Below are 26115 nucleotides of genomic sequence, written 5' to 3' on the forward strand. Positions count from 1 at the left end.
CGTACCAACATTTCAGGGCCCTCGTTCCTTCCCTGAATCAAGATGGCCGCCGGGGCGCGCCCCTACAACGGCGCAAGCGCCGTACCTCCGATCCTCCCTCTTCCCGTCCTTCCGCGCGCCGGCACCGCCCACTCGCCAGCTGCACTCCCTCGGTGAGCCCTCAGCCTCACCCCCTTTCTGTCTGCCCCCGCCCGTCCAGGGTCGCGAGCCCGGAAGTGGATAATGCTGCTCAGGGGGGAGAGGACGAGGGGGGAAGGGGAAGTGCTTCCGGGGAAACGGGTCCCGGGTTGGTGTTTGTAAACTTGCCTCGGTTCCGGCGGGGGCAGCGGTGGCCACGGGGTTGGCACGGCGTGCTGCGGCCTGGAGGAGGGGCCGCGCGGCGGGGGAGACAGCAGGAGGCCGCGCCTGGCAGGTAGGAGCACGCCCCAGGGAGCGCAGCGTCGTCTGGGCAGACGGCAGCGCTTCAGCAGTTCGCAGGCCGTGGGGCGCCCCGCGAGAAGGGGGAGGGGATGGGAGGAGGGGCGCGTGGCGAAGGGAGGGCGCTCCCGGGGAGGGGTAGGGGCCGCGCGCACATCACCGTCCGGCCGCGTCACCGGCTGGGCTGAGGGGGCTTGCTCTGAAGGGACGCGGGCGCGAGCACGCACCTTGCGCGCTCCTCGGCTCTCTCCGGGTGCGTGCGGCGGGCGCAGCGGCTGGCTGGCTGGCTGGCTGGCTGGCTGGCTGGCTGGCTGGCGCGAGGGAGGGAAGATGGGAGGGAATGCACAGAGCTGGGCTTCGCCTCCCTGCCTTCCACCTCCGCAGCGAGTTTACGTACCTTCGGGCTGACTCGGAGAATGCGCACGTGTGGGCTGGCGCGGGCGCGTACTGCCGGTTCGATTTCTGCCTGCTGCTCAAGCGCCCAGCGATAGCCCCTGAGCTTTTCTCTACCACACTTCTGGTCGCCTTAATAGAGTGCGAGCTTCGCGGGCCGGCCCACTGTACACAAAAGCCCCAGACGACCTCCGCCCCCTTCTTCCAGTTCTAAGATGGCAAAGCCAAGCAGTTGGCCTGCTGCAGTTCCTCCACCAGAGGCCCCAGTTACTTTTGCTCCTGTTGGCCGCCCGGAGACCAGTTTCAACTCATGACCTAGAAAGAAAACTCTGCTTGACTGATGTCTTCTTTTGGAGTTGCACAGAGCGCGCCTGGCAAAAAAAGAGTTCACCTCACTGCAGGTTGTATGGCCTGAGGATGTTGCACCTAACAGCCCCATCTCCCTTTCTGGTTTCAGGTTTCTGAAACAGATCGTGAACTTCATCTAGAGAATTCAGCTGGAAAACCAAGACTGGAAGACTCTTTTTCTTCAGATAGTAAGCAGGAACCAGGCAGAGACCAGGGATTCTTGGAACATCTATCTTCCTTTTGGAGGACACTAAGTTCTGTTTGAAGACAAAGGCAGTTCAGTATGGCAGCAGGACTGAAGGGACACGAAGGAGTTGTTACAGTGATTTGGTGACAGTTCTTCAAACAACAGTGTCTTAAGAAAAGGTGGATCGAGAAACTCGTGAACTTTTGGGTTGCATTAAGTGAGAAATCAGCATGGCTCAGGTAAAAAGCTCTCGAGTCCTCCTCCTTCAAGATCACTGGGAGGCGTGTTTGCAATTTCACTCTTGAATGCTGCCTTAGTCAACATATTGACCAACCCAGTGAGCCAAGCTCTGTATTAAGCACCAGGGGGAGATCTAGAGGAAGGAAAGGAGACAGGCCACAGCCCCTGCCTTCAGGGAGCTTCCAGTCAAATGAAGGAGGTAGGCTATACTGCATCACAGGCCCTGATGGGACATTTGCAAAGCAACATGTACTCAGTTTACACTTGGTACATTAACTGCTGAGGGGCACGAGGGAGTGAACAGTCTGGTGAATGCTTCATTTGTTTTTTTCAACGGGAATTTAGTGAGCTCCTGTTACATGCAAGGCATTGTGCTGGGAATACAAAGATGAATAAAATTGTCCCTGTCCCCAACAAGCTTCCAGGCTAGTTGGGTTGGGGCGGGGGGAGATGAAGAGACTCTATTGTTTATCTTTATATTCACAACACCTTGCCTAGTGGCTGGCTAGTAGTAGAGACATAGTGAATCTGTTGATTGAAGGAATGTGCAATAATAGAGGTATGTACACTGAAGGAGAGGAATGATCCTTCTGCTTGGATGAAAAAAGTTGAAGCTGGAAGGATGCATAGGATTTTGCTAGATAAACAAGCAGAACAGGGTATTCAGACAAGGAGAACTGCATGGGCAGAGGCTTAGAGACATGGAAGGATGTGGTGATGTTAGGAGTACGGCAGGTAGTTTGCTAGTTAAGGAGGAAAGGGTTTAAGTGGGGCATGGTAAGAGGAATATGGTAGATAGTGATAGATGGGAACGTTAGGGAAAGGGAGTTGTTTCCTGGGGAAACAAGCAGAGTGACTGAAGGGCCTTTTATGCCTTGCTGAGGAATTAGTCTTTATTCTGTAAGGAATGGGAACTCTCTGAAGAATGCTAAGCAGCAGAGTGACGTCACATCAGTGTATTTGGAAGGTAATTGTCATTGCGGGGATACAGGATGGATTGGAGAGACGGGATGATTTGATAGGTTATTGTAGTTATCTGGGTAGAAAAGCTATATGCAGGCAACCCCAGAGCTGCTCCCAGCTTCCTTCCAGGGACCCTCCCGTACCAGCCTCACCAGGATGGCAGCCCGATTACAGTATAATTGGCTTTCTTCCAGCTGCATGCATAGCTTCCTGCTTTCCATGCAGAGTAGGAGCCCTTCAGTTTCTTCTTCCTTTGTTTGCAGCCCATTTCACAGCATCGTGTTCACTCTTGCTTAAGTCATTTTTAAACTGTATGTATAGCAGGGAATGTGAAAAAATATGGATATGCACACATATAAATGGTGGGCCGGGGTGGAGGAGAGAAATTGTATATTCAACTCCAAAATCCTTCCAAGTGTTTTAATTTTTATATCTGTTGTAATTGGCAACATCTAGGGAATTTAAAATCTAAAGGGAGAAATTAATCTAACTTTACTGATAAACATGTTTGTAGGACCCGATAGAATGCACATTTGGCACCAGTGAGGTCTGCCAATCTTAAGTGGGCTCTGTGAAGCTGAGTGTCATCAAGGGAGGAAGAAGGAAGTTCCCCTAGAAATCTCCCGTGTCAGTGGGTCAACAGGAGAGACCCTCATGCCCACACACAAGGCTTAGAAATACTTCAGAGTAATACATAGACACATGCTTTACCCAGCACAGTGCTAATGACAGAAGTGTCAATGACAGAAGTGTCAATGACATTGATTATTCACTTGGTCTGTATCTAAATGCTGACAGATGACAAAGTGAGTAGTTCCTGGTGAGGTGAGTTAGGGAGGACTCTTGAAGGAAGCAGGGTTTTGTGGTGAGGAGGGACGCTCCCTAGAGAGAAGCAGCATGTTAGTAGCTGGGTGTGAAAGGTAGTTCTTTAGAAGTTGGCAGTCTGTTTTTGCCCTGCCCTGCCAGGTGACCTGACACCTCATCTCCTTTCAACTTAGGCAAGTCTCCTGGCTTGTGAAGGCCTAGCAGGTGTGAGTTTGGTTCCCACTGCAGCCAGCAAGAAGATGATGCTGAGCCAGATTGCCAGCAAGCAGGCCGAGAATGGAGAGCGGGCAGGTAGCCCTGATATGCTGAGGTGCTCGAGTCAGGTACAGCACTTGAGTCCATTGCGGCACCTGGGGGTCGGGTGGCCCGAGCTCTCTGCCAGAAGATGCCCAGCTTTGATTCCTTAGTGCTTCTATTTAGGGAAGTGGGAAAGGGGATCCAGCTGGGGAATGAATGAATGTGGGTATTTTAGAGGATACAGAAAAGGGTACAGAAAAGGAAGGTCTTTTCTGTACAACAGCTCCTTAAAACCAGGGTACTTGGAGAGGAAATGAATGCGTACTTTCTCTAAACCTTTGGGGCAGGTGATTTACTCTCATTTATAAGTTGTCTCAAAGCAGCTTTTTGGCCTCCTGTCTTGTGTTCTGAGATGGACTATAAATTTAGATTTGATTTGTATTCAAAGAGCCACCGAAAAGACAGCGATAAGTCCCGGAGCCGCAAAGACGATGACAGCTTGGCTGAGGCCTCTCATTCAAAAAAGACTGTTAAAAAGGCAGGTAATGGGGAGTTCCCAGCGGTCCGGCGGTTAGGACTGGGCGCTCTCACTGCCGAGGGCGGTCCCTGCTCAGAGACTAAGATCCCACAAGCCATGCAGCACGGCCAAAAAAAAAAAGAAAAAAGGCAGGTAATGGGGTAACCCCCAAACTGGTCCAGTTTGGGAATAGGGCAGTCCTCCTGTTTCTTACCTCTCTGGCTCAACCCGGAGCTCTCCCTAGATGTTTTGCTCCCTCATAGCCAGTGAGTGTGTCACCCCGATTCCATCCAGAGACCACTTTGGTAATTGATCTCTGCCCTCTCTGAAACATCCTTGGTAAGGGAAGGAGGGTCAGGGGAGCATGAAATTCTGTGGCAGAGGGGCAGGCCGACTCCCCCTCAGGTCAATTCAGAGTGTTGGGTGTGACGAGGCAGATAGCTTGCCCACCCTACCTCCTTCCTTAGAAGGTCTTTTAACTCTAAGAAATATGGGAGATGACAGCATCAGAGAGGTTACTTTGTCCAGCAGTTGGAAATAGACCCAGAGCAGAATGGGGGCAAGAAGGGGGCAGAGGGATAGCCTCATGACATACCTGACTCTTGCCCCCAGGTGGTGGTAGTGGAACAAAATGGTTCTTTTCAAGTAAAGATTCCCAAAAATTTTGTTTGTGAACACTGCTTTGGAGCCTTTAGGAGCAGTTACCACCTCAAGAGGCACATCCTTATTCATACTGGTAAGTCTCTTGCTCACATTCAAAGGGGGAGAATAGTCCATAGTTTGTATTATATTTGCGTGTAGCTCTTGTTGGGTTTATTTTAAGGAGTAAGTATTAGAAATACTAATAGAGAAAGAAAGTAAGTGAATGAGGCAGAGACATTGTATGTATCTAGTGTCACTGAGACCAGCAGCTTTGGGGACCCTTCCCCATTAGGTGTCTGCACATTACTAAAAGTTAAAGATTTCTGGGAAAATACCTGGAATGAGGTCCCTGCCATGTATACCTCCTGATGTTCGCTTCTCTCTCTCCACCTGGGCCAGGTGAGAAGCCATTTGAGTGTGACATATGTGATATGCGCTTCATCCAGAAATACCACCTGGAGCGTCACAAGCGTGTACACAGTGGGGAAAAGCCTTACCAGTGTGAACGGTGTCATCAGGTAAGCTCACGTGTCATCCATTCACACCCACACACAGACTTTCTTCCCTAAGAACCAGGGCTTGCCGCCATTCCCTGCCTGACAAGGGGCCACCTAGCATTCCTGGCCATGTTAGAGTTAGTACCTCAGGGTGATGTATGTGTCTCTGGCCTTATGCAGCTGATCATGGGTAGGGGCCATTAGAATAATTGCAATAATAATAATAGCATTTCTTGGGTACTTACTCTGTGCTAGGCACTGTGAGAGCATATTTGACATTACTTTGTTTAACCTTCACATTAACTCCGTGAGGAAGCTGTGTTGTCCTGATTTCACCCATGGGGAAATTGAGATTTAGAGAGGTTGAGTTTCCCAAGGACACAGCAGATCCGGGACAAGAGACGAACTGAATCGAACTTCAGAGCAGGTGCACTTTGGAGGAAGAGATAAAATCTCTGCCCTGGGAGGTCAATATCTGATCTGTAGAGAATGTAAGAGCCAGGACCAAAATAAGACAAGAACAAGAGATGAGAAACGATAACAACTAACACTTCCTGGATGCTTTGCTGGGTCTCAGGCTTTGCTCCGTGCTCTTAGGTTGAATCTGCAGAACACTAGAATGAAAGCTCCAGGAGGCAGAGACGTTGTCCCTCTGGTTCTCCACTCTGTCCTCAGCCCCAAGAACTGTACCTGCCTTGAGATAGATACTCAATAAATATGTGATAAATGAAGCAGCCACTCTGTGAGTAGGTACCTTTAGCCCATTTTACAGATGAGTGTACAGATTCAGGGCTGTTAGATAACTTGCCCAAGGTCACACGGCTACTAAGCACTAGGCCAGAATTGAGACTTCAGAGCTTGCGTTCTTAACCACTGTGCACTCATGCCGTCTGTGTATGTGCCAAGGGGGTGTAGAATGGGATGTGTGCCTCTCCCGTGTGGGAAAGGCAGCTCTAGCCAATAGTAACTGAGTTTCTCCTCTCAGGCACTTAACCCTCCCTTTCTTCTCAGTGTTTTTCTCGGACAGATCGATTACTCAGACACAAACGGATGTGCCAAGGGTGCCAGTCCAAGACTTCCGACGGGCAGTTTTCTCTATAGGCGCAAGGGGCCCCGGGTGGTGGGAGTGATCAGAAGATTCTACCGAAGAGCGCACCCCTCTGGTCTGATGGTCCCACCACCACCCCGTCTGTACCTGTCCCCCTCCTGGAGGAGTGGACCCAGGAGACCAGAAGAGTGCATCGGGGACAGCAGGTCCCAGAGCTTCAGCTCTGTAAATAATCTGAGACTATGAGTATCTCGGGGAAGTTCCTTCAGCATTCCTGGGTAGGGAAGCTAGTCCCTGAACCCTTGTCTGAGGTCTTAGGTGGGGACTAAAGGTACAGGACCAAGACTGAAGTGTGGCTCCCACAACCTTGGACTCCAGCTGGCAGCTGAAGTGGAAAAGATCGGGGAGAGGGATTTGTTTGTTCTGTTCTTGTTTTTGTTTATCCAAAAACAATTTCGACAGGTGCACTGTGGAAACAGGTAATATGGAGGTATAGAGACCTGGTCAAAGTAGGGACTGTGGCTGGTCCAGCCCTCCCCCAAAATTGAGTTTTTAGTTGCAGTTGATCCTCAATGTTCCACAGCCCTGTACCTCATCTCCTGTTTGAAGGAGAATAGGATCAGGGATGGCAGCTGAGCTTACTTTGGTCTCCTTATACACTGTAGGGACAAAAGGAAGAACAGTGACAGGAGCAGACAAGGGCTGGATCCAAGAAGAGTGGACAGGTACCTCTCATTTCCTTCGGGGAAGAGCAAGAGTTGTGGCCATGGCTGTTGTAATGGCCCATGCCACACTGGTACCTAATGGGGTCAGCTCAAGTGCCTTCTGGAGGAAACTTGGGTGAGAGTGGCCCGTGAAGCCCCTTTCCTTTCTCTCTTTGGGCAGTTGGTCTTGGAGATAGTTTTTGGCTACCTCGCTGATACTGACTCCTAAGCCAGACAGATGTTGAGCAGGAAGTCATGGATGTCAAAGTGGGATCTCTCTCCTTTTGCCCTCTTAGGAGCAACCCAAGACTAGCCCCAAGTTGGGTAACAGCTGTTGAAGAAACAAAAGGAATTTGGTGTCCCCTGACATGACTGTTGAGCAGTGTGAGCTCTTCTCCCTGCCCAAGTCCTATCACTGTATTCAGGTAGAGGAGATAGGGGTCTGGCCTTCAGTCCCAAAGAACAAGGTCTTGGCTTCCTTCTTGATGGCCGCCCCTACCCAACCAAGAACTGTGGGGAGTGGGGATGCTGCGGAGGAAAAACTGAGGAGGAAACCTAACGTAGGTTTTACTCTTAACTGTACTCTTTGCTCCTCTCTGCTCCGACCCCACCACCCTGTCCACCCCCCAAAAAGCGATCGGGGGTGCGGGGTGTGGGTGTGTGGGTGTGTGTGTGAGTGTTTTTGTATGCTTGGAGATGGCATATTATTGAGCCAAACCCTTCTCTAGCCCTCAGCTCATGGGAGGATGAGCGTAAAGCAGCCTCTCCTGACAACCTCCCCCACCCCAACAAATCTGAAGGGTGCTTGAGGTCCCAAGAGAAGCTGAAGAACTCAACTTAGGGGACTGGAGGGCTTTGTTCTGGAGGGGTTTTTTAAGATTGATTCAACAGACTGGTGGTTAGGATGTTTCTAACCCAAACCAGGGCTTGTGAATATGAATTTTCTAAAGTGAAATAAAAACCCTCTTCCTGCTAAGGAAAGGATCCTTATGGGAGGTTCTGGGGTTTGGTTGACTCCCAGGTTGTGGCCTGCCCTGACCTGTGGGGAGGAGGGGTGAGTAATTATGGAAGAATCATGGAGACTTGACTTGGTGAACCTGACCAAGCTGTCAGTGGGGATCTGAGATGGCAGCCTCCAGGAAGTGATTTCATTTCCCAGAAGAATGTAGGCAGTAGCAGCAGCAGACTCCTGGCTGTTACCTATTCTGGAGGAAATGGCGGGGTGGGGGTCTCTGAGGTGTGAGGATTTCAGGGAAAAAGAAAGGAGGCGTGGCACCCTTTAGATCTTCCCTGACAGCATCTGAGATCCTGTGGGGGAGACGCTGGGGAATGTGTTTGCTACCTGGGCTCTTCTAGTTCTGTGCTGGCACTCCCATTTAATGTGGTCCAGAAACTAGACCGCGAGCCCTTGGACCTGCCCTTGGTCCCTGCAAGTAGGGCATCTTTCTGCATGTGAGCCAGCCCCCTCCCTGTTAGAGGGCTCTGCCGGGGGCTGGGATTTGTCTAGGATACATTTAGAAAATTCTGTCCTTCCAAACGCGCTTTTGAAAGTGGGAGGCTTTGCTTCCTGTCACCTGCGGCTAATCTGTTTATGGTTGGGGTGAGTTGGGGTATGTGTGGAGAGAATCACACGAGTGATCTGTGCCCCTGAGTGTGCGAATGTGTGTTTAGGTCCAGATGTTCCCTGGCCCTTTGCAGACCTTGGCTTCCTGCCTGGGTGGGCGGGAGAGAGGGAACTTGTAAGCGAATGTGCAAAGAGCCATACCAGAACCACCCCTGCCGAGGACTGGGTGAGGGGAAACACAGGAGCAGGTGGTTAGCTCAGTTGTCCAGGTGCTGTTGTTCTGGGGCCATGGATGTGTGAGGAGAGAGGAGCTGAGAGTCCAAAGGAGCAATTTAGCGCCCAGGGAGCCCAGGAGTCCCACTTACACCCCAGGGAAATCACAGACCAAGACCGCTGCAAAGGCTCCTGGGCCCAATGTTCCACCCCACTGCTGGGTGGGGTCTAGCACTGGAAAGCCGCCTCAGGTGTGTTTGGAGTGAAGGGAGAGGGAGGTAGGGCCGGCTCTCAGAGACCAGGACATGGGATTCAGGGACCTGGGAAAGAGTAGCGCCAGTTCCTAGGTGGGCTCCTGTACCAGGTCCCACCAGCCCTGCCCTTCCCAGCACCCCAAGTCTTTTCCGTCCACCCCCCCCAATAGCCTCTTGTCATCACTTAGCTACTGATTGTGCCCCCAAGGCTTGACATTGGAGGGTTAAATGAGGTGTGGAGTCCGCCACAACTTTTAACCCTCTCCCCAGATGTTCTTTGCCTCTATGTGGCCCTGGGGCTTTTATCTTAATCCCTCCTACCCTACCTTTCCTCTCCATCCTCTTTTTTTTTTTTTTTTTTTTTTAATATACTTATTTTGCTATTGGGGGAGGGGAATATCAAATGAACAAGATCACTTTTAAATGGTAGTTTTTATAAAATGTTATAAACTTGTATCTTTTTACCATTAAAGTGCAGTGTATGTTCCTTCGTGATATATTTAGGATATTTAAATAAAAAGAAAATGGGGCTTTTGTACATACTATCTCCTCTTTGGGAAGAATATCCTTGGGAGAAGCTTTTTCACTGGGGCCGAAGTAGTTTTCTTTTTTTCCACCAAGTGTAACCAACCACCCCACGACTTCCAGCACCCTGTAAGCTCCCCTTTGCAGAGAGCAACAAGTAGAATAAATACAGGATATCAGTTCAGAATAAGGAAAAAAAAAACATGCACAGCAGGACAGAATGAGGCCAGACACCAGCAAAGGCAGTGGTCCTCCAAGCATGGTCTCTAGGCCTCCTACGTCAGCATTACTTGAGGATTCAGTAGCCCACCCCAGCCCACTGCTGCTTCTCCCCAGGCAACCCATATCGTGCAGTCTGTTCTGCCCTTTAAGTTTGAGAACCTCTCCTTGCCCTCAGGTGGCAGGAGGAGGAATGCACAAGAGCTTTCCTGAGGCCCAGGCTCTACAGCCTGCTCTGGCCTTGGGGTAAAGCAAACTGACGCGTGTGCTCTGAGGTAAGACTCTTTATTGTATACATGGGGGGTAGCCCCCACTTCTGAGGTAGGGAAGCAAGGTTGCCACAGAAGGTAGTCCCCTCTCGGGTGTCGCTCTAAGAATGAAGTATGGGTGACCACTCAGCAGTGGATTAGCCCCCTACCAAACTGCTGACTGCGAGACCCCATGCCCCAATTCCCTCCATGCCAGAGAAGAGCCCTGCAGTGAGTGTCCCTCCCCACTTCAGAGAGGGGCGCCTTCTGCCTCTTGAAAGCAGGGGTTGACAGTAGTCGTGATGGCGCTCTTGTAGAGAGGATTGTTGTCCTGGGGAAAGAAGTTGGAAGTGATGAGGAAAAGTCCCAGGACTCCGATTTTATCTAGTCCTAAGAGGCCAGCCTAGAACTTGGGCAGGAGGACCCCAGGAGCTGATGGGAATTAGCAGAGGAACCAGAGTAAGCCCACAGAGGGGGGCTAGGCTAGCAGCGGGGCGGCTAAGTAGAACGAGTCAGGGTGGAGGGTGCGACGGTGAGGCAGAAAGCAAAGCCCACCTAACCAGGGGAAGCAAGGAAAACCCCACCCAGTGGGGTAGCGGGCAGCCTCACCTGCTTCCACTGGAGCTGCTGCTGCTCCTTTTCAAAACGGCTGTATTCTCGGCGGTCGTAGATTTCCACTGAGAGCCGATAAGCCAGGACCAGTCCCAGTCCCACGACCACGATGCCCCCCACACAGCCCAGCACGATGATTTGGGTGTGGTCTGACCCCTCTATGGGAAAGAAACAAGAGACGGCCTAGGAATTGATCACCAGTTACCCACAGCGTGTCCAGCCTCATCCAGCCTCCCCAGACCTGCCTGTCATTGAAAACAAAGGGAACCTCCACAGGGTCCAAGGTTATCCCAGTGCTCAGGGCCTTAGCCTTGTCCGTTTGGTCCAGCACCTGCACTTCTGCCTGGATTCATTAGCTCTGCTTCAACCCCATTGTCTTTACCTCCAGAGCTCTGAGGCCCTACCCGTTGAACCTCCAGGGCCCCATCTGGCATGCCCACAGCACCCCTGCCCACTTACTCTGCGGGGGCCTCACTCTCAGCGTGACCCTGCCTCCGGCTTCATCCTCTGCCAGGAAGAAGAAGAGCTGGTTGTCGTGGGTCCTCTCTTTGCACCAGCCATCATCCAGGGTAGGGGCCAAAGCCAGAGTCACGTTGGCATGGGCACACGCCAGGCTGCAATTCACGGCCAGAGGACCAGTCCCCAAGGCGCCACACTCCGCGCAGTCCCTGTCCAGCGGGTGCCAGTAAGTTACCAGCTGGACAGATGTCACCCAGACCACATGCAGAAAGAGCAGGTGGGCGGGAGGGGCTCAACGAGCCCTGTGCCCCTGTTCCCAAGGCGCAAGGCTGAGGGCTCACCTGTGTCTCTCGCATGGCGTCTTGCAGCCTGAGCACTGACCACATAGGGCACCGTAATAGCCGTCCGAGCACTGGCAGCGGTTGCAGTTGCAGTATCCATGCCCACTGCACAGCCCTCCATCGTGACTGACACAGTTGTCTGTGTCCCCGCTGCATTCGCATGCTCTGCCCGTGCGATTGGCGTGACAGTGACACACTCCACATTGGCAGCGGCCAAAGCCTGAGGCAGAGCCACGCGCAGGGTGACAGTCGTACTCCCCACAGGCATTGGACATCACGTGCCGCCACAGGCTGCCTAGAGCTGACCTGTTCCTGTGCATCCAGTTCCCTCTCAAGTGTGCCGGATACCCTCCAACCCCTACACCAGAATCTTTGATTCCTCCCCTTAGTGCAGAGAAGTTCCCAGAGCCTAAACACCCTTGGGGAAGCCACTCTGACCCCGTCCTTCTCCCCAAAGTCTCCAGGTACCTCCACAGAGGATTCCCTCATGTCGCTCACAGCTGGCATCATCACATTCGCACAGACGTCCAGAGCTCTGTCCACTGCAGGTGCAGCGTCCACACTGGCACCGTCCCCTCCCACTGCACAGGGGCCCTGTGCCATTGGGGGCTCGGCACCCAGATTCCAGATCCCAGGAAGACAGCTCAGCCTCAGAGCACTCACAGAGTCGACCCAGGTGGCCAGGGACACAGCTGGGAGGGGAAGGCAGGGGAGGGAAAGGGGAGTCATAGATTTTGACCATGCCTTGACCTGCCTTTCCCAGAATCCTCTAAACCCAAGATCTCAAGATAGTTGGAGAGCCACCAGCGGCTGACAGGAGGCCAGAATATAATGGAGCACCAAGGAGTATAGAGGGGGTCGGGGAGGTGGTTCTGGTGGAGGGGAGGGTTTGGCATTTCTGAGAAGCTTCAGGAGGTGAAAATCAGGGTGGAGTCTTGGGATGTCTAAGAAAAAGATGTCTAGAGACGCCAGTGGGAGGAGGGAAGGCAAGGGAGGAGGAATACAGGGGAGCCATATAGGTGAAGGGAAGCAGGAGGCCCTCACCTGCACACCCCGCACTGTAGGTGCCCCTTGCCGTCACTGCAGTGAGGAGCCTGGAGCTGGGTGTCACTGCAGTTACAGTCACACAGTGTATGCAACTCCACAGTCAGCTCCTCTGAGAAGCCGCGGGCTCGGAACCTCAGCAGATGGGGCTCTGGGAGGCAGTGGGTAGCTTGGAGAGTAACCAAAAAATTCACCTGAGGACGGGGCAGGCGGAAATCAAACTAAGATCACGTGCACTCCTGTATGTGCACGGGCACACACCAAACACACTGGTCATCCAGAGCCCTACTTCCTAGTAAATGAAGGGATAGGGTCGTGCTAACACCCATCTCCTAGAAACACTCTTGAGCAGGCTGCTCGTTAAAGCTCCTCAGAAAGGATGGGGGGAAGGCTACCCCATGCTTTTTGCTTTGCTTCCTGGGCCTGTCCTCCGCGTCTCCCTGCCTGCTCAATTTCCCAATCCCACCCCCACGCCCTTCCTTCTCACTGTCTGGTTGATTCCGACGTGGTTGCATTGGCCCCTGTCACCAGCCTCATCCTGTTTCTTCTCAGGACCCCCACACTGAGAATCGTAAGAGATGTGGACCCCAGGAGGGAGTAGAGAGCGTTCATGTTCAAGGGTCACAGTGGATGATAGGCTCTGTGGAAAGGGAGAGAGAGAGAATAACCATGTGAAGGCAGGACTCCAACCCCACCTCATGCCCTCTCCAGCTGTTCCAAATCCTGCCAGAAGCCTGCCCTCAGCCCACCTGGGCACTCCTTCCATTCTGCCCAGTCAGGAGGAGTTTCTGCAGGAAGGACCTGTGATAACCTTGAGCGAGAACACAGAATCCAGAGGCTTCTAAAGCAGCATTTCAGTGCAGCTGCAGCGAAGGCCTGCTGGGGGTCAGGGGCTGGCCAGCACTGTAGACATGCAGTGGCTATGTTTTTCAAACCCCAGATCAGGACACATAACCCGTGTGCATACAAAGTCTAAAGGGCAGATTCTTTCAATTGAGTTTGTCCTGGGAAATTTGATATTGTCTCAAATTTTCTGGCCATAGGTTTAGAACACGGTCCCCCTTATCAAGAAGGCTACAGTCTAGTTGCAGAGATAAGACCTAAACCCAAGAAACCAATTTTTATGGTTCCTTCTACCTGTAAAATTCTATGGTTCCTGTGAGGAATATCTCCGAATTATTTATAAGCTTAGTGAAGGCAGCCTCCAGATGTCACATTCTTTATGTACAGACTGACTGGGGGACAAGTGCCAGCCGTTCCATCTGTTATCTCTGTGACCTTGGGCAAGTCACTTAGCCTCCCTATGTCTGTATCCCCATCGATAAAATTGGAACACTAGTTTCCAAGCAGGGGTTTTAGTGGGATAAATAAGACAGCAAACAGTGTGTGTACTCGGGACAGTGCTTGGCATGAAATAAAAGCTCAATCAATGTTAATTCCCTTCCTTGCCCAGAGCAGGGCTCCATGCTCTGCACAAATCAGGCACTTAAGATTTATGAATGCAAGACTGACTGAGTGAAGGAGCTATTAATGACAGCCACATGCAAACTGTAGGTAGGAGCTGTGGAGTGTTACACAAAAAGTGACCATCCCCTTTTAGTTCTGCCACCCCACCTGAGGGTCCCTTTCCATCTTTCCCCAGTGCCCACCCTCCCCCTCCCCCCACACTGGCCCCTCACATTATAAGCATCCATGATGAGCTGTACCACATTGCTGGAGTCCTCACTCAGCTCCCCCACTACGGACTTGGGAATCAGCTTACTCAGCTCCTGCAACGTGAGGAGTTGAGGGAAGTGGTGGGTCACAGCTCTAGGGAAATAAGCTTCTGGGGGTCTGGAAGGAGAATGGGCCTGCCTGTGAGGGAAGTGAGAAAGGCTGGGAGTGGGAGGGTTTGGCATTCAGACAACTCTCACCTGGTAGACAGGCAGTGTGGCACCGGTGACAGCAAAGATGGGCTGGATGTTTGCCGCAGAGAGGGCCTGGGCTACCTGACCCACGGAGGGGTAGTCCTGGAGCAGGGAGTCAGGACAAGGTGAGCACCCCAAGTCCCCCTCACAACACGTAAGGAAATCCAGGGTTCCACCAGCTAGAAGAGCCCTGGAGGCTTGGCAAGAAGGAGGGAAGGGCCAGGGAGTGGAGTGACTTGGGTTTGTCTGAGCAGTGGGGGGACATGGAGAGGAGGAACTTCTGGGGAAGATGGCAGGGTGGTCATCACCCGTAAGGACAGTGAGGCTGGAGGGTGGGTTCCTGGGAGGAGAGGAGGTGTGGCTCTGCTGGAGCGGGGCAGGTGAGGGTGGCAACTCACAAACTCTGGGCTGCGACTGTAGAGGCCATTGCTGTCCAAGTGGCAGTGCCCGTCGCTGGGCATGAAGATGCCACCTAACTTGCCATCCCCAGCTGTGTGGAATGTGTCATCTGAAGTGAACACCAGTAGCCGGGACACATTTCTCCAGCCAATCTGCTCCTGGAGTGGGGTTGGGGGGTAGGCTGTGCACTTGGGCATGGATGGCCCTTGAGCCACCCCCGCCTGCTCTAGGAGCAAGGATTTGGCCAGCCTTGTTCTGGTCAGTTTGTCCAGCCCCCTGTCTCCAGCTCCCTGCTTCTCCCCAGCCCCTCAAACAGGGTTGCTGCTAGTGGAGGCCGTCTTGTGAATTAGAAAAACATGCCTCGGGACTTCCCTGGCGCTCCAGTGGTTAAGACTTTGCCTTCCAATGCAGGGGGGTGCAGGTTCCATCCCTGGTTGGGGAGCTAAGATCCCACATGCCTCGTGGCCAAAAAACCCACAGAAGCAATATTGTAACAAATTCAAAAAAGACTTTAAAAACGGTCCACATCAAAAAAAAAAAAAAGGAAAACATGCCTCTTCCTCAAGACATTTTACTCCAGTCCACCAGCAAATTGTCAAAATAGATATGCAAACTACAGAGACTATAATACAAAGACCACCCCCTAGAATTGTGAACTGCATAACCATAGGTGGCCATCTTGGCCCCAAGCAGCCCTTCAGACTCAGGGCCCTTCCCCGCCCCCTCACCTGGCAGAGGGCAGCCTGCAGAATGGCATCAAAGCCACCTTCAGGCGAGTCCAGGTTGCCGGACACGCTCTGGCGTCCCACCTCCCGTTCGAAGGCCTTAGCGTCCCGGGTGAGGGGTAGCACATGGTGAAAGCTGAAGGGCGGCTGGCAGCGCTCCAGTCGGGTGGGGCAGGGGTGGCGAAGCTTGGAGGGCACTGTGCTCACGAAGGGCAGCACCATTTTGTCCACGAAGGAACCAAAGCCTGGGAGGAGGAGTCATGAAGACAGTGCCAGAAATCACTGGACAGCAGCAGGATGCAGGGCGCGGGGTGGGGGGGTACTGCTGAGGACTCAGGAGGGGAGTCCCTGGGAAGTGGGGGGCGGGGGGGACAGTCATAGCGGAGGTGATGGGAGAGGGTGCTCCTAGAGGGCCGGGACCCAGGACCCAGGACCCAGCAGGGGCAAAGGGGTGAGAGCACATGTTCAGGGGAGTGGAGGATAGAGATGAGGGCACAGCAGTGGGCAGGCAGGGGCTTGGCTAAAGCTGGGGAAGAGTGGACGGGTGTGCGGTGCAGCAGCAGAGTAAGGTGGTGGAGGGGATCTTGAACAGGAGAGGGATGAGTGCAGAATGCAGAACGTACAGTGGGGATAATGGCATTTAGACCTTGTCCAGGAGACACGGGCCTGAGAAGTGGCATCAGGGCAGTGTCCAGGTGGGTGCGTCTAGGGCACTGTCTGACCCTGGGAGCTGTCTGGACACAGTCTCTCCAAACTGAAGGCCTCAGTTACCCTTCCAGTAAAATGAGGGGTCCTATTGGACAGTCTCTCAAACCCCCTCTAGCTCTGACCTAGAAGATAGATGTCTTTGGGGAGAGATGTCAGGAACACGTGGCCTGGCCAGGTCCATTAAAAACCGGGAGAGGGCACAGTGAATATTCTGCCCCTTCATTTCTATGCCCCACATAACCGGCTGGCAAAAAAAACTCAGGGCAGCTACTCACCTGAGTCTCCCTGCTCTTCCCTTGAGAGCATACTTTCACTTAAGTAAACCCTTGCCTTACTTTCTTGAAAAAAACAAAAACAAAAAAACGGGAGAGAGCAGGTGGGGGCCTTGTGTGCCCTAGACATTGGCAGAAGCTAGGGTGGCTGTTGGTTAGAGGCAGAGGGCCGGCAGGTGCGGGGCAGGGCTCCGCTGGGCTCACCAATGCGCACGGAGTGGGTGACTTCCTGCAACCTCACCAGCAGCGCGTGCCCAAGCTGGCGCACGCGCTCCAGGTCGTCCTTCATGGAGTAGCTCAGGTCCATAAGGTAGTACAGGTCCACAGGGTATCCCTCGGCTCGAAGGAAGCGGACCCGGAGCTGCTGGGGCTCTCCTGGGGGTGGAGGTAGTGGGGAGGTCGGTGGGGCGCGCTGGAATCCCAGCCCAGCCCCGGGGCCGGCGGCCCACCACCCCCTAACTCACCTGGCCGCAGCGTGACCCGGACCCGCTGTGGTGCCAGCTGGGTGGCCCCCTCGCCGCGGGTGCCCTGGCTGAGCGGCTTGTCCTGCAGCACCTCCTGCCGGCCGCGGGGCTCCTCCAGCTCCTCCGGGGGGCAGCCCCGGGCCAGCAGCTCCTCTCGAAGGGCACAGCGCCGCACCTCCGCCTCCCCGGACGCCGTGAAGTTCTGCGCCGCAAGGGGAAGCGCGTCGGGACCCTAGTCCCCTGGACCCCTCAGCCCTGCTCCCAGAACCACCCTGGCATCCCGGCCACTTCCAAGCCCTCCCCTGTCAGGCAACTCCGTGGGCCCCCCGATTCCCTCCCCTTCCTTTCTTCCACAGCTACCCTTTTTTTTTTTTTTTTTTGCGGTACGCGGGCCTCTCACTGTTGTGGCCTCTCCCGTTGCGGAGCAACAGGCTCCGGACGCACAGGCTCAGCGTCCATGGCTCACGGGACCAGCCGCTCCGCGGCATGTGGGATCTTCCTGGACCGGGGCACGAACCCATGTCCCCTGCATCGGCAGGCAGACTCTCAACCACTGCGCCACCAGGGAAGCCCCCACGGCTACCCTTGAACGCCATCCTTTCTTCCTTGTCAGACCCCACTTCCTACAGCACCGCCCCTTCTCCTACACTTATCTGGATGCCCCCTTTCCCCAGACACCCTACCTCTCCACTCCCCCAGTGCCACAGACTTCCTGTTGAGATCTCAGGGACCTCACTGCCATTAAAAAAGGAGGAGCCTGACCTCCTAGTCCAACCTCTCCTGAATGCTCAGGCCAAAATGGGAAGGGGGTCAGACTAAGACCCACAGTCCCTGGGAAGGGGAAGTATAGGGACAGGAGAGAACCCCCCGCTTCTCCTCAATGTGTCTGGTACCCCTGGCACTGGCTGGGAAGCCACAGGGGAAGGAAATGGTTAGGGTGGCTTCTCAGCTGACCCGGGTGCCAGCCTCTGGTCGGGGGATTGGAGGAGACAGACATATACCCAGCTGTCCCAAGAGTCCCTGCCTGGCACCTCTGGCCTCTGCCTCCCACTGACTCTGAGTCTTCCCCTTCCCGGCCTCCCAGATTCACTATGTGCCTTTCCCCTGGACCCACTCAGTTTTGTGGCTCTGCCTCCTAGTGACTGTGCCCTCATTTCTTATCTCATCTAACTCTCCATCTTCCTGTGAGAGAGACAGTTCTTCCCCACCCTCCAATTCAGGCGCCCCTCATGCTCTGCTACAACATGAGCCCTGTCTCTTTAAGGCATAAACAAAAGAACAGCCTGGGGCTTCCTTGGTGGCACAGTGGTTGAGAGTCCGCCTGGCCTGCCGATGCAGGGGACACGGGTTCGTGCCCCGGTCCAGGAAGATCCCACATGCCGCGGAGCGACTGGGCCCATGAGCCATGGCCGCTGAGCCTGCGCGTCCGGAGCCTGTGCGAGAGGCCACAACAGTGAGAGGCCCGCGTACCGAAAAAAAAAGAACAGCCTGGGACTTCCCTGGTGGTCAAGACTCCCTGCTTCCAATGGAGCGGGGTGGCACTGGTTTGATTCCTGGTCGGGGAGCTAAGATCCCACATGCATTGCATGGCCAAAAATAAATTAAGTAATTAAAAATTCCCAAAAAATTAAAAAAAAAAAAAAAAGAACAGTCTTGTTTGACCAGCCAGGGAGACACCCTCTCCCCAGCATCCTTCTTGTCACTTAGGTAGCTCAAGCCTTTCCCCCAAAGCCCACAGGCTTCCAGCTCCTTCCTTTCTACCCTCCCAGTCACAGGCTGCTACATACCTAGGAACATGCCCCACCCCCAACACAGATCCAGAGACCCAGTCACATACTTTCTGCAGTGGACTGACCCCCAACATGATATTCGGAGATGGGGCCTTTGAGAAGAAATTAGGGTTAGATGAGGTCATGAGGGTAGAACCCTCACGATGGGATTAGATCCCTATAAGAAGAGACACCAGAGAGCTTGTCCGCAGCCCATCTGCAAGCCAGAGAGTTATCACCAGGAACTGAATCAGCTACCACCTTGATCTTGGATTTCACATCCTCCAGAACTGTGAGAAATAAATTTCTGTTGCTTAAGCCCCCTAGTCTGTGGTATTTTGCTATGACAGCCCAAGCTGACAAATACATGTTCTCACATGTACACCCACAAAAGATCCCTCTCTATATACACAAGCTTGAGTTCCAGCAGGAACATTGCTTCCTCCAAATTTATGGTCACAAGTCTTCTCCACATATACACAAATACATAGATACAGACATAAACATACATGCGCAGGAACCTTGAGTGCATGTGTATGCACACACACACACACACACACACACACGATCACAGACAGGAGTCCTATGTGCACAAACTCAGTCACACACAGAACTACAGAGTGCACCCAGAAAGTCATATATGTACCCACACAATCACACTCGTATATCCAGGCTGCACACACACATACACTTGGTTCAAAGGCCACAGGCCCATCTTTACCAGTTGCTTGCACCATGCACAGCTCGGGTGTGAGAGGATGCACTTTTGACAGGAGGGAGCTGGCTGGCAGGACCCTGGTAGGGACAGCCCAGGATCCCCCCATTCGGTGGTCTCCTGTGGAGATGAGATCTTGATGTCCAGTTCACTTTCACCTCTGCTCAGGGCCAGCAGGAAAACAAGGACCATTGACAAAGCCACCATGGTCTGTAATAGGATACAAAGGGGGACATGTGGGTCCTCAGCGAGGGCCCCCAAGCTCTCAGCCCTCTAGACTTAGCCTGTGGTTGTCCCTCTCAAAACTCTACCCCAACTCTTTATCTGTCCCCATAGTTTCACTTCCCTCTGTGGATTCAGCAGTTTCTTCAAAATGGCAGGAAGGGGCAGATCCCAGGCTGGGGTACGAGCCTTGGAAAAGACCCAGACCTCCTGCGTGCAGACTTCATGAGGCCAGAGTGGGCAAAATAGCCTAACTAAGAGTCTGGAGAGTGGACCTGGAGGCACTAAGGTCTGCACGCAGGTCTGTTCACCAAGATTCCAAGCCATAGTGGAAAGAGAACCAAACAGGAAACAGACCAGGTCTGGTCCTGCCTCAGTCACTCACTGGCTGGTGTCAAGTCAGATTTTCTCTCTGAGCCTTAGTTTCCACAACCGTAAAGTAAGGGAGTTGAAAAAATAATCTGACAGCCCTTCTAGCTTTCATAATCTTGGATTCTAAAGGAAGAGGGTCAGGGGCTCTAAATAAGGGGGAAAAGTCAGGGATTAGGAATGAGAGGAAATGAAGCTGGAGCAGATGAGGGAGTATGTGCAAGAGGCAGGGAAAGTCAGCTGTGATTAACTGACATGGTAGCAAGAGGAATAGATTAGACCATAAGAAGAACTGTCTAAAGGTCTGGGATAATGGAGGAAGGAAGGCCAGGTTTGATAAAAATTTCTCTTTCCTGTACATTGCACAAAGGGGATCTAGATTAAAAATTTGAATAGGCAATTTATTACCATGCTTCAAAAATCAAAAAGTTAAATCCCAATGGCCGTTTTTATAGAAATGGAAAAGCTGATCCTAAAATTCACATGAAATTGCATGAATAGCCAAAACAATCTTGAAAAAGAACAAAGTTGGAGGACTCACACTTCTCACTTTCAGAACTTACTACAAAGCCGCAATAATCAAGACAGTGTGGTGTTGGCATAAGGATAGGCAAATAGATCAATGGAATAGAATTGAGAGTTCAGAAATAAATCCATCCCTTATGGTCAGTTGATTTTCAACAAAGATGCCAAACCATTCAATACAGAAAGAATAGTCTTCAACAAATGGTACTGGGTTGACTGGATATCCACATGTAAGAGAATGAAGTTGGACTCCTACCTCACAACTTATACAAAAATTAACTGAAAATGAACCAAAGACCTAAGTATAAGTTCTTAAAACTATGAAACTCTTAGAAAAAAATATAGGGATAAATCATCATGATTTTGGACTTGACAATGGATTCTTAGCTATGACATCAAAAGCACAAGCAACGAAGGAAAAAATAGATAAATTGGACTTCATCAAAATTTAAAACTTTTATGCATTAAAGGACGCTATCAAGAGAGTGATAAGACAGGCCACAGGATGGGAGAAAATATTTTCAAATCACATATCTGTTAAGTGTCCAGAATATATTAACTCTAACAACAACAAAGAGAAAAACAACCCAGTTTTAAAATGTGCAAAGGACTTCGATGTTTCTTTAAAGAAGATAGATAAGTGACTAACAACAGATAAAAAGACGCTTAAAACGATTAGTCATCAGGGGAATGCAAATCAAAACCACGAGATACCACTTCACACCCACTAGAAAGGCTGTAATAAAAAAAATAGAAAATAAGTGTTGAGGACGTGGAGAAAATGGAGCCTTCATACATTATTGGTGGGAATGTAAAACGGTACAGCAACTGTGGAAGACAGTTTGGTGATTCTTCAAGAAGTTAAAACACAGAATCACCCTAGCACTTGACAACTCCACCCCTAAGGATATCCCTAAAAGAACTGAAAACGGGTGTTTAAACAAACACAAACTTGTGCAATACTGTTCATCGCAGTACCATTCACAGTAGCTAAAAGGTAGAAACAACCCAAATGCCCATCACCTGATGAATGGATGAATAAAATGTGGTATATCCACACAATGAAATATTATTTGGCCATGAAAAGGAATGAAGGACTGATACATGCTACAACGTTGATGAACCTTGAAAACATTATGTTAAATGAACAAAGCCAGTCATGAACAACCACATATTGTACAACTCCATTGATATGAAATAGCCCGCCTAGACAACTCCATAGAGACAGAAAGTAGCCTAGTGGTTGCCAGGGGTTGGGGAGGAGGGGCGGATGGGGAGTGACTGCTTAATGGGCAGTTTCCTTTTGGAGTGAAGAAAAAGTTCTGGAACTAGAGAGCGGTCACGGTTGCACAACACTGTGAATGTACTTAATGCCCCTGAATTGTACACTTAAAATGGTTAAAATTATAAATTTGATGTGTATTTTACCACAATTTAAAAAACCAAAAAGTTAAGATGATAGAAATCTCCCACCCCTATCCCCCATCCACCCCAGTTTCCACACTTAACTTCAAATAAATAACCATCATTTATTATTATCTTTTGTTGCCTATAATCTTTCTAGAGACTTTTAGTGTATATACAGACTAACATGAACACATATATACTCTTCAAATGATAGAATCAAACAATAGAATTCAACAAATGCTAGAATACTTTATACCCAGTTTTGCATCTTACTTGGTTGGACTAGTTTTCTTGGAGTTCCTGCAACCCAAGAAAATAAAGAACTCCCTTGTTCATTTTTACAGCTATATAGATTTCCATCGCATGGATATGTCATGTTGTATTTAGTCTCTTGTAATGGGAGTTTATGTTGTTTCTAATTATTCACTATTATAAACAACGCTGCAGTGAAAATTCATGGATTTATCATTTCACATGTGCATGTTGTAGGATAAACCCCTGGAGGAGGATTTGTAGGGTTAATAAATAGGTATCATTTGTAATGCTGGTGAGTAGTGCCAACATAACTGACATGAGCTCCTGAAGGGCTGTGCCCGTTCACGTCCCCATCAACAGTGCATTTGAAAGGCCAGCTAACTCCTTGTCGGGAAGCATCTGCATCCTTCTCAGCCTGGGCCCAGACTTGGTACCAGATGATCTGCACGGGGCTGTGGCGAAGGGGTGTGGTGCCAAGTTGCTGACCTCCCCCGTCTTGCTCCCCACCACCTGTGACCTCAGGCGTAGTAGATATATATTTAACAGAGCCTCCACCCTCCTGTGAGAGGCTAGCCCAGGGCTCAGCCTCAGCGTAACCTCAGCCTTGTTGGCTCTGCACGCCTGTGGTCGGCGAGGCTGGGGATGCTGCAGCACGGAGCCCAGTTTTGACTCATCTCTCACAGGTGGGGCTCCGGGCCACACTGTCCCCCAGGATAAGAAAGTCCCAGAGAGTTCAAAGGAGTCACTCATCTCCCCTAAAGGGGGCCCTTGGACTCCCCTCCCCAACCCCCTTCTCCCCTCCTCAGGATATGTGACCTGCCACCTGCTTCTCTTAATCTGTCTCTCCCTTTCTCTGTCTCCCCTTCCTAGTCAGAGATCTGATGCCATCTTGCAGCTACTTTTCTCTTCTCCACTTCTTCACAGTTCTTTGTTTTACTTCCTTTCCCACTCTGATCCTAACCGTAGAATGGCAGAATCTTCTATTTCAACCCCCTCTTTTTGCAGATGGAAACCTGAATCCCAGAGTGGTGAGTGAGTTGCCCAAGGTCCCCCAGCGAACTACAGCAGAGCAGGGACTGACACAGGCCAGGCCTCCCGCTTTGTTTGCTGCTTTCCTCCCCTCCAACCCGGGCACCATCTTCATGGAAAGTTGTGCCTTCTCCCCACCAGCCCCAATGGGCTCTATCTGATCCCCTTTCTCTTTCCTTCTGGCCTTCCTGTATCTTCGCTTCTCTCCCTCTGGGGTTATCCATTCTCTTGGACTTAATTCTGACTCCAATACGTACCCCACTGCCCCCTGAGCAGCTGAGAAAGAGAGCACCTCCCCAACCCATCCAGATCTCCCAAGTCAGGAGGGACCCTCTGCTGCCTACTCAGAGTCACAAGGAGGGGACAGAACTGAGCCGCTGAGCCACAGTCTTCCAGGAGTGTGGGATCTGTGGCCAAGGTACCAACAGGGAGGAGGCCCGAGCCGAGCACAAGGCATCAGGCAGCAGGGATGGCAGCTGGGGAGTAATACTGGGAGAACCTTACCTCGTCATAATCCGTAACACATAGCTGGCAAGCCAAATGATAGCACTCATGCATCCCCTACCTCCTTTTTCTCTCTCCAGTCCCACTCTTGGGAAACCAACACAAGAGGGATGGGTGGGGGGAGGGAGGGCTTGTGAGACTGGAGGAGGAAACAGGAACAGGAGATCTTGGGAATGCAGAGAGGTCTTCAGAGCCTTTCTCAAGACTCAGCTGAACCCTGGGTGTCTTCAGGTCAGAGCCCTCTTCCCAGGAGGTTAGGACCAGGTGGGGCCTGGGCGGGTAGGAGAGGAGGCAGGAGAGCTGCTGCCCTGGTACTCACAGGTGCGTGCGGAGCAGCCCTTCCTCCCTCCGGTGGTAGCAGCAGCCTTTGTGTACTGATCTGGGAGGCTGCAGAGGAGGAAGTGACACGCCCCAGGGTGGGGGAGACTTGGGGCTGGTGGGGGTGACTGACCTAGGAGAAGGTGGAGCAGATAAGGGTGAAATTGGGCCAAGGGAGTTGATACAGGGATCTGGACGAAGGAAGCAAGGATGCTCATCTGTTGAGCACCCATTATGTACTGGATGTATCATAATGTTACAATTCATTCTCACAGCAGCAACCTCATGACATAGGTGTTAACCTCCCTCCAGCGCCCTAATTTTACAGATATAGAGGCTTAGAAGTACAAAGTATTTTGCCCGAGGTCACATAGTTAGCAACTAGATGGTCTGGATTTAAATCCAGGTCTGCCTGCCTCCCAGATTGATGTTCTATTTTCTCATATAGGAACATGACAGGAAGGAAGAAATATGGAGGCAATAAGTACTGTCGGAGGGGGAAATTAGTGACTATTGTTCATTCTGAAAACCTGGTGCCCACTGTCTTACAGTGTGTGCTTAACTACACGGGCTCTGGAGCCAAACTGCCCAAGTTCAAATCCTAGCTCTATCACTTACTGGTAGTGGGACCCTAGGTAAATTACTTACCCTTCCTGTGGCTGTTTTCTCATCTGTCAAGTGGAACTCATAGCATTATTGTGAGAATTAAGTGAGATTATTCGTATCAGTTGCTTAGAGGAGAACATGGCACTTACTAAGGGCTCGATAAGAGAGAGAATCGGTGGATGAGAAGTAATGGGGGTGGGAGGCTTTGAAAAATTCAAGGACCAGGCAGCTGGGAAGTTGGAGAGACAGGCACAGGGCCAGGCTCAGAGAATGAAGTTGGGGGGCCAAGGAGCCAAATGGTGCCGGGACCCGGGACGTGGGTGGAGGAGGCGAACTGCGCAAAGCTGAGCACGGGCATGGCAGCTGGAGCCAGGCAAGGACGAGGCTGCAGGGAAAAGAGGCTGAGGCCCACACTTGACCACAGGGAGTTTTGAGAAGGAACTGGATGTGACGTCTGTTCACAGGTCTGTCTCCTCCACCGGCAAGGGACTGACGGAGGCCGCAGGGTCCGTCTCCTAGCAGGTGTTCAGTGAACATCAGATGGGTCGTAGGACAAGCAACTAGGGAGAAGGGCGTCCTCCTCTGGGTGGGCTCCAGCCACTGGCTCAGACCTCTTGCCCTTCCCCCACAACCGGGGTTGCCATGGCAATGACCCCTCCTTCCCCACAGGCCCTGTGGTTTCCTCTAGAGTTTCTTTCACTTTCTTCTTCTGCTTTCCCCCCTCTCCTCTCCTCCACCACTCCCACATCCTCAACCTCTCTCTCCCACATGCACCGGTCGGGTCATCGGTGAAGACAGCCAGGCGCAGGTAGGCAAGGCACTGTCCCAGGGAAGAAGGTGGGTGTGGGGGGGTGTTAATGGGGAGTCACAGGGGGCAGGGGAAGAGTCCAGGGGCGCAGTGGCAGAGGCCAAAGTCAATGGGGCTGAGGTTGGGGTGTTGCAGAGGTTAAGGCATGCAGGGGCAGGGAGAGGTATTAGGACAGAAGGTAACAGTGGGGTCGTGGAGGGCAAGCAGGGTCACAGGGAGAAGGGTGGGGGCAGAAGGAGTGACTCAGAAGGTGATAGTGGGGTCACAGTGTAGGCGGCTTATGGGGTGAGGGGCTGGCATAAAGCAGAAACACTGTAACTTAGATGTACACCGTGGTCCTTTTCTTCTGGGGCCAGGGACCCTCATGACAACCAATTGAAACTGCATCAACCTCCTCCCCAGAGAAGGGCAGATGTGCATGTATACAGAACTTGGGGTGGGGATAGCCTAAAGACCTCTGAGGCCCAGGACCTTACTAGAGGTTCACAGAGTCCAATCAAAGCTCCAACACCTGGTGATCACGGAGGCCCAGACACTCAGGACAGGGCCCTGTGGACTCCCTTTCCGCCACCTTCCCACCACACCCAACCAGATACATTTCATCCTATTTCTTTAG

General features: G+C 51.9%; 3 protein-coding genes across 14 annotated transcripts in view; 1 reads left to right on the forward strand and 2 right to left on the reverse strand.

The window, feature by feature from the left end:
• CSAD (cysteine sulfinic acid decarboxylase) overlaps window positions 1-737 on the reverse strand; it is a 37463-nt gene extending 36726 nt beyond the window's left edge. For all 3 annotated transcript variants that reach the window (XM_089920764.1, XM_089920765.1, XM_022572065.3), the window contains exon 1: window positions 307-737. The gene's annotated coding sequence lies outside the window, so the exon portion shown is untranslated. The remainder of the gene's footprint in view (window positions 1-306) is intronic.
• ZNF740 (zinc finger protein 740) lies at window positions 132-18620 on the forward strand. Of its 9 annotated transcripts, XM_089920776.1 has the most exons (9): window positions 136-412; window positions 1268-1584; window positions 2491-2552; window positions 3547-3696; window positions 4059-4148; window positions 4740-4863; window positions 5169-5287; window positions 6980-7039; window positions 7315-18620. In XM_089920776.1, exons 3-8 carry the CDS (start codon window positions 2511-2513, stop codon window positions 6998-7000), a joined length of 546 nt encoding a protein of 181 aa, XP_089776902.1. In that variant the 5' UTR covers window positions 136-412; window positions 1268-1584; window positions 2491-2510; the 3' UTR covers window positions 7001-7039; window positions 7315-18620. The 9 variants fall into 9 exon arrangements, with proteins under 9 accessions (XP_089776895.1, XP_089776903.1, XP_089776902.1 ...); XM_089920769.1 differs by lacking the exons at window positions 6980-7039; window positions 7315-18620 and adding an exon at window positions 5844-6271 and having other exon boundaries at window positions 132-412; XM_089920777.1 differs by lacking the exons at window positions 6980-7039; window positions 7315-18620 and adding an exon at window positions 5864-5964 and having other exon boundaries at window positions 135-412.
• Window positions 9393-26065, reverse strand: ITGB7 (integrin subunit beta 7). 2 transcript variants are annotated; one of them, XM_022572063.3, is made up of 15 exons: window positions 24087-26065; window positions 19463-19666; window positions 16973-17174; window positions 16713-16883; window positions 15532-15773; window positions 14803-14961; window positions 14411-14506; window positions 14177-14266; window positions 12985-13137; window positions 12498-12691; window positions 11922-12145; window positions 11454-11673; window positions 11113-11321; window positions 10651-10811; window positions 9393-10372 (listed from the first exon to the last, which is right to left on the reverse strand). In XM_022572063.3, the coding sequence occupies exons 2-15, from the start codon at window positions 19661-19663 to the stop codon at window positions 10292-10294; spliced, it is 2403 nt and encodes an 800-aa protein (XP_022427771.1). In that variant the 5' UTR covers window positions 19664-19666; window positions 24087-26065; the 3' UTR covers window positions 9393-10291. The 2 variants fall into 2 exon arrangements, with proteins under 2 accessions (XP_022427771.1, XP_022427770.1); XM_022572062.3 differs by lacking the exon at window positions 24087-26065 and adding an exon at window positions 23768-24042.
• Between the last annotated feature and the right edge of the window lie 50 nt (window positions 26066-26115).

This window comes from Delphinapterus leucas, chromosome 11 (assembly GCF_059928025.1).
Source record: "Delphinapterus leucas isolate spDelLeu-1000000601 "Yukka" chromosome 11, BTC_Dleu_Yukka2, whole genome shotgun sequence".
NCBI classification, from domain to species: Eukaryota; Metazoa; Chordata; class Mammalia; order Artiodactyla; family Monodontidae; genus Delphinapterus; species Delphinapterus leucas.